Here is a 12,439-nt window from a genome sequence, read left to right as displayed (position 1 = left end):
CATCATAAACTAAGGGGTTAGTGAAATATTGACCACCAGTAACAAATCTTCCAATTTCCTCTTACGGGATATTATAATAATTCCAACAGAGTAATAAAGACTGAGCCGTGTGTGTGCCGAACTCTTTTTAAACAGGTCAATATTGTGGAGTCAGTATACTTGGCCGAGATGGATGCTAAATATAGACTGAAAGGGCTGGCCTGTTTCACAGCTGCCTTCGTGGGTGCTGCAGGAGTGGACGGGCTCCGATGGGTCTAAAAGCAGAGGGGAACAGCAGCACGAGTTTTGTTCTGGTGATTGGCACTGGCTGATTTCTTCCACACTGGCGTATTACCTGAACGTGGCTATGTTGTAAGTAATGTTTCGTTCTCCTGTTTGTTAATTCCTTTTAGATTTATTTATTTATTTTATTTATTTATTTATTTATTTTCTGGTAAGAAGTTCATCATCGTCACACGAAGTTCTAATTTTACAAGAGTGTAAGGAAGAATTTATAAGTCAAATGGGGAAAAAAGTCTTTAAACAAGGTTAAAGTCCAAGAAAGAGTGATTCAAAAAGCCACTACCACCACCAAAAACAAAATAATGTTCAGATTAGTTTGTTGGACAACTAATCAGTGCTTTTGGCCAGCGATACTGATGTATCCTCTTACCTTTGTTTGTGATGTCAGTGGGGAAAAAAATAATTGTAATTCCTCGATGACTTAATATGGATTTTCTTCACTGCAGTTACATTGCTTAGTGGTTTTAAATAACAATGAAATCAGAAATGTAAAATTCAGTTCGTAGTAATGAATGAAAGATACTCACATTTATTACAGCCCAAGCTGTTCAGAAGAGTCTTCCCTGAAGTTGCAGGGAGGTACTAACCAGAATACCCGAGAGAAACAACTGCTCTTTGGAAGCTAAAAATAACCCAGGCATCTGTGCACGAGGGGGTAGCTTTTATCACGCTGTGGCAGCGCAGGGCTCTGTAATGCCTGTGGTCATGGAAGTGCCTGTGGGGAGATAGCGGAGGGAACACGGGGGCACTGCAGCTAGCCAGCACTGTGGTCTCGCACCCTGTGAGATTTGTGACATTCCAGGGAATGCAAGGAGGTGCAGCTCTGTCCTGAAATGACTGCCGCACACCTGAAAACCAGGCACTGCCTCAGGGTCACTGCTACTATGATCGATTTTCTACCTCATTTTTTTATTTTTCAGCAACAATTTTGAACAGAGAAACACTAAGCTGTAATCTTCTCTTAAATATAACACTATACATGTAGGTCTGTCAATCTCCACTATGAAAACTAGTCCCATTATCAGGAGTAAAATAAGCTCTTAGCCTTCTGTCTTACTAAGACTCAGTGATTATTTACTTGGCTGTGTGCTCAGATACAGCAATCTCCTCCACCTGGTTTGATAAGGAAAGAATGGGTGCTTTCTGTAAACATGTATGCCTGTATTCCTCAAACTTGCAATTTTTATTTAGTTTTTAACTGAAGTGCTGAGTTAGGAATCCAATCACACTGCATTCGCTACCTACTGAGGTAGAGAGGGAAGGAGAGACATGTCAAGAGGGCAACTCCACCTATCTGGGATTCAGAAATCACCCTCAGATGCTTATCTTCCACCAACAGGAGGCTTGCATCTCATAAAGTGCTGAGTTCTGTTTGGCAGGTAAAATTGAACTTGAGAGATTTAATAAAATACCAAATGTGCTAGGTGCATCCCACTTCAAGTCTAAACTAACCTCTGTGAGCTCTGCCTTTACATTTGCTGGCAAGGAAAAGGCACCCTTAGACTGCAATTCTAAGGTCTGAGAAGACCTATGTAAGTGTAAAAGGAATATTTCCTGGAGGTACATATTTTTCTTCAGTAACTATCAAGGGAGTTTTCAGTGCCTAGTGTAGTCTAAGATGCCTGGTTAGAACAACTGCATCTCCCTGTGGTTAGAACTGTAGAGTGCTTCAACACATAGAGGACACTGCTTAGGTATCGCTTATTGTCTCTCTATAATCTTCATAATTGTATTTATTTATGCAATCATTCATTCAGTTCATGCACACAGACTTTGCAGAGAAGCTGGTTGGGCCCTACCTAATACTTTTCTTAAGGGAAGGAGTAATAGCCTGAAGAAAAGTCTTTACCATCAGGCTTTAATTTATCCATAACTAGCATCTATATGAAGCAGAACTACACTAGAAGATTATTTTTTGCCCCATTATTCACAAATAACTTCACAGTGACATTTCAAGGTGCATAAGCAGACTCATATTCCCACTCCTTGTCTCCTATGTCCATGCCGGCTTTCTGGCCATGTCTTGTTCTGAATTGTTTGATGGTAAATGCACAGGACCCGAGTGACATCCTTCCTGCTGCTGTTAGTGAAGGTTTAGCGTTCACTGTGGTCAGGATATTGCTCTTCATCTTACCAAGTACTCCCCAAACTAAAAGGGTTATTCAGACAACTCGATAACTAATGTTCAAATCACTGCTAGCGAAATATTCTTCTTCTACATGTGTATATATGCATATGTATACACATGTATAATTATTTACATATATTTGTATACATATATACACATCTATATGTGCATTTACATGTGCACAAATACAACACAGAATGAAATTTTATACTCATTAAAGATGTCCAAGAATAAACAACAAATGCTACATACTGTGTTACCCTTCCCTTTAAGTGTACTGGTCCTTCAAATCCCTTTATTTTAGGGGGTTACTAAAGCTGCTCAGAACTTTTGCAGCTCAGGACAGCTACTTAATAGTTATTTCACTTACCCGTTATTTTAACTTAGCTTTTCATTATTATTTTAGACACAATGGAGAGGCCTTCTTTGGAAATTAACCTCCCCAATACTGATGAAGAAGGAAAACTTTATGTCGTTGATTCCTTAAATAACCTAAACAAACTAAACGCTTGTCCAGATGAATCCCAACATGCACTAGGTACGTATGACAGATGATGCTCCGTGGTTATTCAGTACCTAGAGTAGGCTGTAAAAAAGAGTTATGTATGGCACTTGAGAGCTCTAACCACATTGTGTTGCACTGTCAACAGCCCAACAGGCCAATAAGTATATGTCAAGCTCTGCACTGAAGAAGCCTGAACTTGTCTTTCACTTCTATTGAGATCCATCAGGCAAGATAATTTCTCCAGTACTGTCCAATATATACCTCTTATATGAGTAACATCATAACTACTCACAAGCACAAATTCTAGCTCACTAAATGCAGCAATAGAAAAACCAGTGAAATTCTGACGATTCTTTTAAGACACTTCTAAGGTTTCAAACCTGTGAGACTTTTAAGCATTTTAATTCACAGAATCTCTTTACTCACAGTTTCAGATGTGGGCTTTCCCACTCTTACTGCTTTTATGTGGCTTCTATCTTTGATTTGCACATGGCAACAAGATTTTTTTTTGGCCAGTGATAGTTAAAATATACTTGTGTTCCTTATCACCTGGAATCTTCTTGAAAACTGGAGTTCTTCAGCAGCATCCCACATGACAACATTTGAATCTGTTTTTATTTCCTCCTCTACTATAATTGCAGATTTGACTGAAGAAACGTTATAGAAGGACAATTATGTTTAAATAAGAATCAAAGGGCCACAACTTAATCATCCTTCTAGTTATAGGGCAGTAAGTGTATAGGAAAAGTATATAGGTAAAAGTATACAGAAAGTATATAGGAATATACTTTCCAGAGGACACTGAAACAGTTCACCTAATGCAAATAACTGGAGTGCTGTCAGCTTCTGGATTTTACACAAAGATATTAGACATAAGCTGCTTGATTTTCATATGTAGATTATCTTGATATTCTTATTTCTACAAGTACAAAATGAGGCAATAAATGGGATAAATTGGTTTTGCAGTGTGCAACTCTGCAGTGTGTCTGTCTTGTTTCCTTTTTTTTTTTTTGTTTACTTTCCAAGAGTTCTGTGGAATAGTCACATGAATGCTCCTCCCTACATCTCGGCAGTAAAAATGTAACCTATTATGTATTTTATGCATCCATTTGCAAAGTGCTTTGGCTCTTTGGCTTCTAGGATTATTCGTTTTAGCATACACTTCTTTTACTTTTTTTAAAGCTTGGAGGCTCTTCAGATATCAGTGAGATTTGTGGAATATTTTTCCACAGTTCTGATAACCACTAAATACTTGTGAACAAGGTCTACTAGAAGTATAGCTGATGCCCAGTTTAGTTTAAAAATGATGTTTCCAGTGTGTTACAGTACAGACAGTGTTCCTTTTGTTCAGTAGCTTAATATGACCCGGCATAATCAAGCACACTAGCAAACATGTTAAAATGTATTTAAAATGCAAACAACTTTTGATTGTTGTGGTAGCAGCCATGCAATAGTTTCTTTATGTTTTAGATGACAAAATGGTCCCACTGTTTGCAGCTTGGCAAGAGTCTGTGTTCCCTGATTCCTTACAATGCTGTAGGCTGGCAAGTCCAGTCGGTAAGAAGCACTCATTAAGCAGAGCAAGTATGGACTGTTTTTGAGAGCTCTGTTGATAGCTTAGCATGCTTGAGAGGCAGTAGTAGCAGGTGTCTCCCTCCCTATTATGCTAATTAGAAAGCAATATTGGTGCAGGTACTTAGTATATGATACATTTGTTATGAATGATAACATAAATATGTTAAATGAATAAACATAAAGTCCACCAAAACAAATATTAAAGGGTTTCATCTTACCAACAGTCAGGAGCATGTTAAATGCAATAAAGAGAAGCTGAGATATTCCCAGAGATCTCCAGCTAGCTCAGTGAATTGTTCAGTCCCAGGTTTGTTCATTATTAAAGTGCTGTTATGGCATAGGCATCCTTCCCTCAGCTTTATCACTAAAGGCTCAGTTGCGAAGCCCTCAGAGATCTCTACCAGCTAATACCAAAACACGATCTGGAAACGCTTTTCATAGATGCACTTGCTACTCTCCCTTTCAGAATGGCAAGACAGCAATTATAGGAGGAAAAATTACAGCATGTAATTTTACTTTGCGTGTAAGAGGCTGACACTAGGATGAAATTACATTAGCTCCCTGCTCTCCCCAAAATATAAAATTAATGAAACATTAGTCAACAAACAGATCTGTTTCAAGCGTGATTTTCTTTGATATTCACTTGAATTTCCTTATGGTCTTCACTTGACTTCATCCATCATCTTTAGGGCTTATTGCCATCTTTCATTTGATTGCAACTGTTTCTGTGAGAGAAACTATTGACTTTTCCTTTATGCAAGACATTCTTAGGAGCACAGTAAACCGTCTTGCTTTTCAGATTCAAGAAAGCACAGCAACTACTTGTTCTTTTCCCCCTTCTTTCTTCCTGTGCTTGAAGGACAAAACATGTAGTCCATGTGAAACTATTCCAATTTGGGCAATTTGGGAGGATATATACTACATGTTTTGTTGGAATGAAAACAACAAAACCAATAGGGTGTTTTCAGAGATGAAGAATAAAAGTATTTTCAGATTAAAAAAAAAAAAAAAGGCCTACAGTCATCCTATCCAACATCAGGAGCAACTGTGGTGCTTAATTTGGAAATTTAGTCATCCCATGGGTACTTATACCATCAAATCAAAGAAGAAGTGAATTTGAAGGATAAATGTGTAGGATGAATCTGTACCTAGGTTTTCAATCTGATTTTTTTCTCTCTTATCTTTTGAAAAGGCTGAGTCCATTCAGGTCTTCAGAGAGCTTTCTGATGAAAACTTCACTGCAGTCTTTGTACACTTAAAACTGAACTGCAGAACTCTGAAATTGTAAAACACCAAACTGTAAAAACAGGTCAACTTCAACAAAAATGTGTACTTCAACAACAGAAACATTTTTGTTGAAAATGTTACAACATTTATAACAGATACATTAGTTTCTGTACATCCAAATTCAAACTGAGCTCATAAAGTTGTTGTTTTTTTCCTTTCTCATACAATATCACAGGAAACAAAGTCTATTGTTTCCAAAATTGTGATGCATTCTGGAGCCACAAGCATTTTACCATGTTTATTCTAACCAACCTTAACAAATATTATCACTTTTATCAAACTTTATCAATATTATCTCATTACAGATGAGGAGTATGAGAGCACTGGTGGTGCTGGAGAAAACACGGCAGGGAATAACACAAGAAACCAGTGCTTGTTCTTCATCACCTTCATTCTTACTTTGATCGTCAGTTTGGCACTTGTTTCATTTGTAATATTCTTAATAAGTAAGTAAAACCAACAGTGGTTCTTATAAATACGGGGCCAACTGGAAGAAGAACTTTGCTGAAATGTGTCATACTACCCTATAAAATCCTACCATCATATCTGCACGTCCAAAGCCTTTAGCTGGCTATAGGCAGAGGGTCTTGGTCCTGGGTGTGAAAGCACAGGCTATCTCCCTGAGATACAAGGCACAATTTTATTCTTTGTGTAAAGGTTTTGTGAGCTTAAACAGCTGTCAAGAATTTAGCTCAGAAGGGCAAAAGTGTGTTTTTGAAAATGCCTACTGGACATTAAATTAAATTTTAAAGATGAGCATATGGCAATGAGTAAGGTTTCTGTAACTTCCCAGGTGAAGTTCAGCATTGGTGTCATGCCACTGAAACTGGAATTACACTAATAATATAAATGGAATAGCACTTAAATCAGGCTCCCTGGAGATATTCTCTTTTATTCAGAAAGACCTGAAAGTTGCAGGCTAAGTACTGACTGGAAATTGTTTGTAACTATGAAAACCACAAAGAAACAAAAAATCAGTCATACATCAAAATTGGCATGTAGCATCCAGTCTGCAGACATAATTACTATTCCATTTGGGGTGGACTAGTTTGGCTGTAACTCTGCTAAGCACGTGGCTACGGGTACAGGTGGCCTTTCTTTATGGATCCCTTGCCATCTTGGGGTTTTCTGTGCTAACTGTATTGGACAGAGTCTGAGGTGCTTTATTTCAATTTACCTGTCAATTTTTGAAAGAATTGGAATCTGTATGAAATTAAGATTTTTTTTTTTTTCTCTATAGTAGGGAATTTACTAGAGGGAAGCAAAGATCCTCATCCTTGGCTGAATTTGCTCTGAAGTTCTCAAGGGACAGAATATCAGACAAGGAAAGAACACAAAGGAAATCTTCAGTGGCACAGCTGTAAAAGCCTAATTCAAATATCTCATATTTGAATTCTAGATACCTTTAATGGGCTGCTGCCAAGTAGAGCCCTGGTATACATAAATGAGTAATGTGCCCCTCTAGTGGAAAAATGGTAAAGTCATAGTGAAAACGCTACTTATAGGGTTTAAAGAAAATTGTTAGGACTCAGGTTGGTAGACACCTGCACTTTTTGGAACTGATTACCAGTAGTGTTTGCGTCAGATTATATTTGTAATCCACAGGCGTAGATTTGTTTTGCACTGGCACCATTAGGACTAAATTTCTGTCTGCTTTAAAACCCATGGGTAATTTTCTTCAGCCTCGGAAAGCCAAAATAAATATAGCTCCAGAAGTATGTGTAATATATACTGCATATTGGTGGTCCAGAGTAAACAGGGCTCTTAATGCCAGTATTTACAAGAATTCTCCTTTAACCTAAATGCTTTAGAAAATCAGGTGATATGGCTGTAGTCTTTGGTATGCTTTAATAGTCATACTTTTAGAAAAAATATAGGTGGACAGTGCCCAGAAATAGCAACTTGGAGCCATTTAAGAAGACATTTTCTTGTGGACACAAATAGAATGGTTACACTGCTGAAGACTGTAAATTTTGTCTGAGCCAGTGTATTTTACTGTATTATACTGCATTGCACTTAATAAAACAGAAAATAAGCAGCTGAAAAATTTAATGAGCAGGTAACTCCACCAGATGCATAATTTTTCTCATTTGATTCTGCCGCTGCTTTCCTGTTAAATATTTTAATCTATAATAATTCCCTACAATCTCACACAAGAATGCAATTGAGGGTAGTGATGCTCTTGACTTATATGTTGCCAATTTAATGTGGTATATTTTCTTTTTCAAGTTCAAACTCGAAACAAGCTGGACCAAATATCAAGCAGACTATTATCTGAAAAGAAGAACATAGAGGAGCTTAAGAAAATGAATGATATGATATTAAAGTATCTAAATCACTCAGGAATGAAGGAAAAGGGGAGACACTTCTTCACAGAGTCTCCTGATCCTCATGATTTCTTCACCCATCCCGAGCTGAAAGTCACTGAGAAATAAATCTACTTCAGAAAGAAATTCAGCATCACTCTGTTCGTGCACTCGGATGTTTCCATACGATATGAAGGCTACTTAAACATTCTGATATGGTCACAGGAACATTGGAAAGGCTATCAGAAAGAGAAATATTGGAAAAGAATATTTGATTCTGTTTCATGTAAATAGAGATTATGAAAACTAAGCTCATATAATTTACAATAAACAGCAGATGGCCAACAATTTTCAGGAGAGTTTCAGATTCTCTGTGCATTGTCAATTGCAGGGTTAGGGGCTTAGTTTTACTTTAAATGTCAAATAAATGTAAGTGAATGATAACATGAAATAGTGACTTTTATTCAAATGATTCCAGAATGACCTTGTTCACTTTGGAACAAGTTCTGTGTGCTTCTGTATTATTTGTATTTAAGGGTAACTGCAGATTTCATAACTTATAAATAAAAACAATTTTGCCACAGAGTTTGATGGTTTGCATTTCTGTACATCTAAATAGATTGACTTACCACTTCTGCTAAAAACAAAAAACAAACAACAAACTTGTCTGAAAAACAACCCTTTCACATGCCATATTCATCCCAAATTTCTAATGACTGAAAGCTGATATCATGTAGTCTTACATGGGAAATAGGCTTAGAGAACTCGTTCTGGTAATACCCATCTCATAACAATGCTAGCATGCTCTACTCAGTATTTGTTAGCAGTTTCAGGGGGAAGACCAAGTGTTATATAAAGAAATGTGGGGGAAATGCTAGCTGTACTTGTCCTCTTCCCTGTAGTTTCTCTTGGCCACTACTGGAGAAAGTCCACAGGGCCAGATGGAAATCTGGTCTGAGCCCTCCTGTTGAAATGGTGCTGAGGGTACAAGCCGCAGCTGATGCTTCCTCTCTTTGACTTCATACATTTTGGAGGCTGAGACCCACAAACACAGTTGCATAATGGACTGGTGGGTAGCTTTGTCATTTTAGTATTCAGATCCTGATAGTGGTATGCACATTAAGAAGCCACCTCAATTATCAATAAGTGGTTACTCCCATCACAACAGTGAAAGAAATGGCAGCTGACACTTTGGAGTATGTCCAGCATCTTCTCTTTTACTTCAAGTTCTCCTCTTTTCATCCAATGCTGTGTTATCTCTTCTGGAGTATTTTACAAAAAAGTCTCCAAAGTCCACTTGTATTGCAGTCTCCTTATCCAGAACAAGTGACAATTCATGCTGTAGTGACTTCATCGTCTACAACAGACTGAAGAACTAGGTCCAGGTGTCTTTCTTGCTATGACCTTACTTAGATTTGCCCACTGATTCATAGGAATTCTATTCCTGCTAATAGGGACACTTTGGTTTACACCTATATTTTGTATCACCTTCTTTCGATTTTTTGAGCACCATTTTTCTTTTCCTGCTGTATTACTGTCAAATCATTCACATGAAAACTGAGGTTTAGTCTTAAGAGTTTATTAGTCCTGCTGTTAATTCTCAGCTGGAGTCACAGCTATCTCCTCTGGATATCGCCAGTGTTTGTTACAAAGATGACTTTACTATTGTTAACAGAATGATAAAAGTAAGTGTAGACTGTGTTGCAAGGAAAGAAAGCTGAAAGACTACAAAAAAAAAATCTTTCTGTAAATGCTCTTAAATGATGAAAGAAAAAGTGTTGTAGGACTAAAAACAAGACACTCGCAGTGCTGTTTCTCTGTTCTCCGACCTGTCAGCTGCGTTTTAATGACAGTATGAAGGTCTCATCTCTCCCACTCATCTTGTAGCTACCAGAAGTGCTTTCAGGCTCCTGTCTCACACTGACACACATCTGTACTTGTTAGCCAGGGAGAAACAACTCTAGTATTTGGCATTTAGTGCATCTCAAAAGTGAATTTGTCACATCCTTCATTGCAACTGCAGCTATCAGAGTGGTCTGTAGTTCACTAGAAACTGACACCAATTGTCTGTAGATTTTTCTGGCAGGAGGCAACGTAAATAAAATCTGTGCTACAGCAACAGTCCCCAAAGAAATGGAAGCACGCTCATTTCTCTAATCTTGTCCTCAATTTCTGTTAACCTGCTTATTCAGTCAGTAATCATAGGAAATTCCCCCCCCCCGTTTTTTTTTTTTTTTTTTTTTTTTTTTTTTTTTGTCTTTCTATTATTGATTAGGAGTAGTGGTATTCTTCCACTCCAGTGTTTGAGCCTGTAAGGTGCTGAGTACCCTCAGCTGCTTTAGACTTAGGTAGGACCAGCAATGTGTAGGTGACAAAATATGACACAGAAAGGGTTTGGATAGATTTAATAACATGACATTGATGCTCATCTCTCCAGAGCTACAACAACTATAATTACTGAAATGACAAATTAACCTCAGGAAATTTTCTGCTGAATAAATCTGGACAATACCAGAAATATCATGATAAGTAAGGAGAAACACTTAGGTTTAACCAAGAAATTATCTTCAGCTTCAATCAAAGGCATGACAGTGCAAGTTCTTGAAGTGTTGTTTCAATCTGTAGGTAATCAGTTAATATCAGTAGACAAAATACTTTTTTCCCCTGGTGAGTTTTGTGAGAAATTCACCCCTTTGTTTCTGATACCCACAACTATCCATAGATTTGTTAACACAAGTCTAGACTGCTATGTCTGACTACGTGGAGCTAGGTGTGGAGATAATGTCCAGTAACAGCTAGCAGAGGGCCAGCTAGTGCAGGCATTTGCTCACCTTCCTTGGTGTTGAGCTACCATGAGAACATCAGTGTGTAGTCAGCTTCCAATGCAATGTCAGGTCTTGATCTTAGTTTTGTGCTTTTCTACAAGGAAATAGAGCTTGACAGCTACCAGCAGCAAGCAAGAACAGAGGACAAAATATTCTTTCTAGAGAGATCTGTCTATGAAACAGTCAGGGGTTAGGTAAATCCAGGCAGTGGGCAGCTTCAGTACATGAAGATGCACAGATAGGTGGGGGGGAATTTGAGAGGCAAATAAATCCACCCCTTTGCCTGACAGCATCATCAGATATACTTAAACTATTTCTGACAGATGCTTGTCTATTCACATCATAAAATATTTCAGTGATGGAGCTTCCACAAGTCTTCTGCTCTGGTGCTTAGCTAACCACATGGTTAAAAAGACTTCCTGAAGTCTAACTCAAATCTCCCTTGCTGAAATTCAAGCCAAGTATTACCCGGTCTATTGCTTGTGAACATGAAAAATAGTTTACTTTCCTTTTTTTTTTTTTTTTTTTTTTTCCACTTATTATAATAACTCTGTGAGATGATTTTACTGTTAGGAAAACTTTTTAACCCCCTGAGATATTTGTAATTTTAATACAACATCTATTCTCTAGTGTGCATTCAGTTTTGATCTGGAAAAAGAGAGTTGTCAAAGATTCAATAGGCAGGAGTAACATTCGTTATTACTACTGATTTAGGTAGAAGGTTTCACATGCTTTGTCCACCAGTAACAATACAAAGCTGAACATGGGTGAAAAATAATAATGATGTGTGTACTCTGAATCTGGAAGCAGAAGAGAAAATTCCAGGAGTGGTAAAAGGCTGGTCACAAGTTTTGTTAGACCACGTGTTCTCAAAGGTGATGTGCTTTGTATTGTACACAACCCTAACTATTCAGAAACATTAAATGCAGTCTCAACGTATTTGCAAAATGAACACGGTGTAACAATGCTCAACAAAGCAGAAGGAGAACTGTCAGAATTAGAATTATCTGAAGAACAAAAATCCTGTTTCATGGGGTTTTTAAGATTTTGAAGATCCAATATTTATTTTTAGTCCACCAAAGCATAACATTGTAAAATTATACATGAAGTTGCCTGCAAAGATCTATTTGCATATCAGAAATCTCAGGTTTTCTTATTCCTTTTACCCTGTCTGACTGGAATTTCTGTTCACAGATTCAGAACCTTCCCTATTGGAAATATCATCAGAGCAACATGCTCCAAAAAGCCTTAGTATTTTGAAAATGTTTATTTTGACAAATAGAATTGCAAATGTTTTTAATTAGAACTCTGATTAAGCAACACCTACATAAAACAAATGCCGAATAACAACTAAAAAATGAATTCATGTTTTGACTCATAACTGAAAATCATCTGTCCAAGATGTTTAACTTGACCTTCTTATAAGTTGCTGGTTTAATTTTTATTGGAAGATGCTGGTGAATAATAAAAGTTGGACCAAATCCTTAGCTTGTAGCCCTGTGCTACTGGGATTAAAGAAGCTGTTCTCTTC

General features: G+C 37.5%; 1 protein-coding gene across 1 annotated transcript; it reads left to right on the top strand.

Moving 5' to 3' along the window:
• Positions 1-274: 274 nt before the first annotated feature.
• On the top strand, positions 275-8,316 carry LSMEM1 (leucine rich single-pass membrane protein 1). Its single transcript, XM_032207949.1, has 4 exons — positions 275-351; positions 2,817-2,948; positions 6,083-6,223; positions 8,007-8,316. The coding sequence occupies exons 2-4, from the start codon at positions 2,822-2,824 to the stop codon at positions 8,210-8,212; spliced, it is 474 nt and encodes a 157-aa protein (XP_032063840.1). The 5' UTR covers positions 275-351; positions 2,817-2,821; the 3' UTR covers positions 8,213-8,316.
• Positions 8,317-12,439: the final 4,123 nt, after the last annotated feature.

The sequence above is a fragment of the Aythya fuligula genome, chromosome 1 (assembly GCF_009819795.1).
Source record: "Aythya fuligula isolate bAytFul2 chromosome 1, bAytFul2.pri, whole genome shotgun sequence".
NCBI classification, from domain to species: domain Eukaryota; kingdom Metazoa; phylum Chordata; class Aves; order Anseriformes; family Anatidae; genus Aythya; species Aythya fuligula.
The sequence above is the reverse complement of the archived record's forward strand: the minus strand, read 5'-3'. Positions and strand labels throughout refer to the sequence as shown.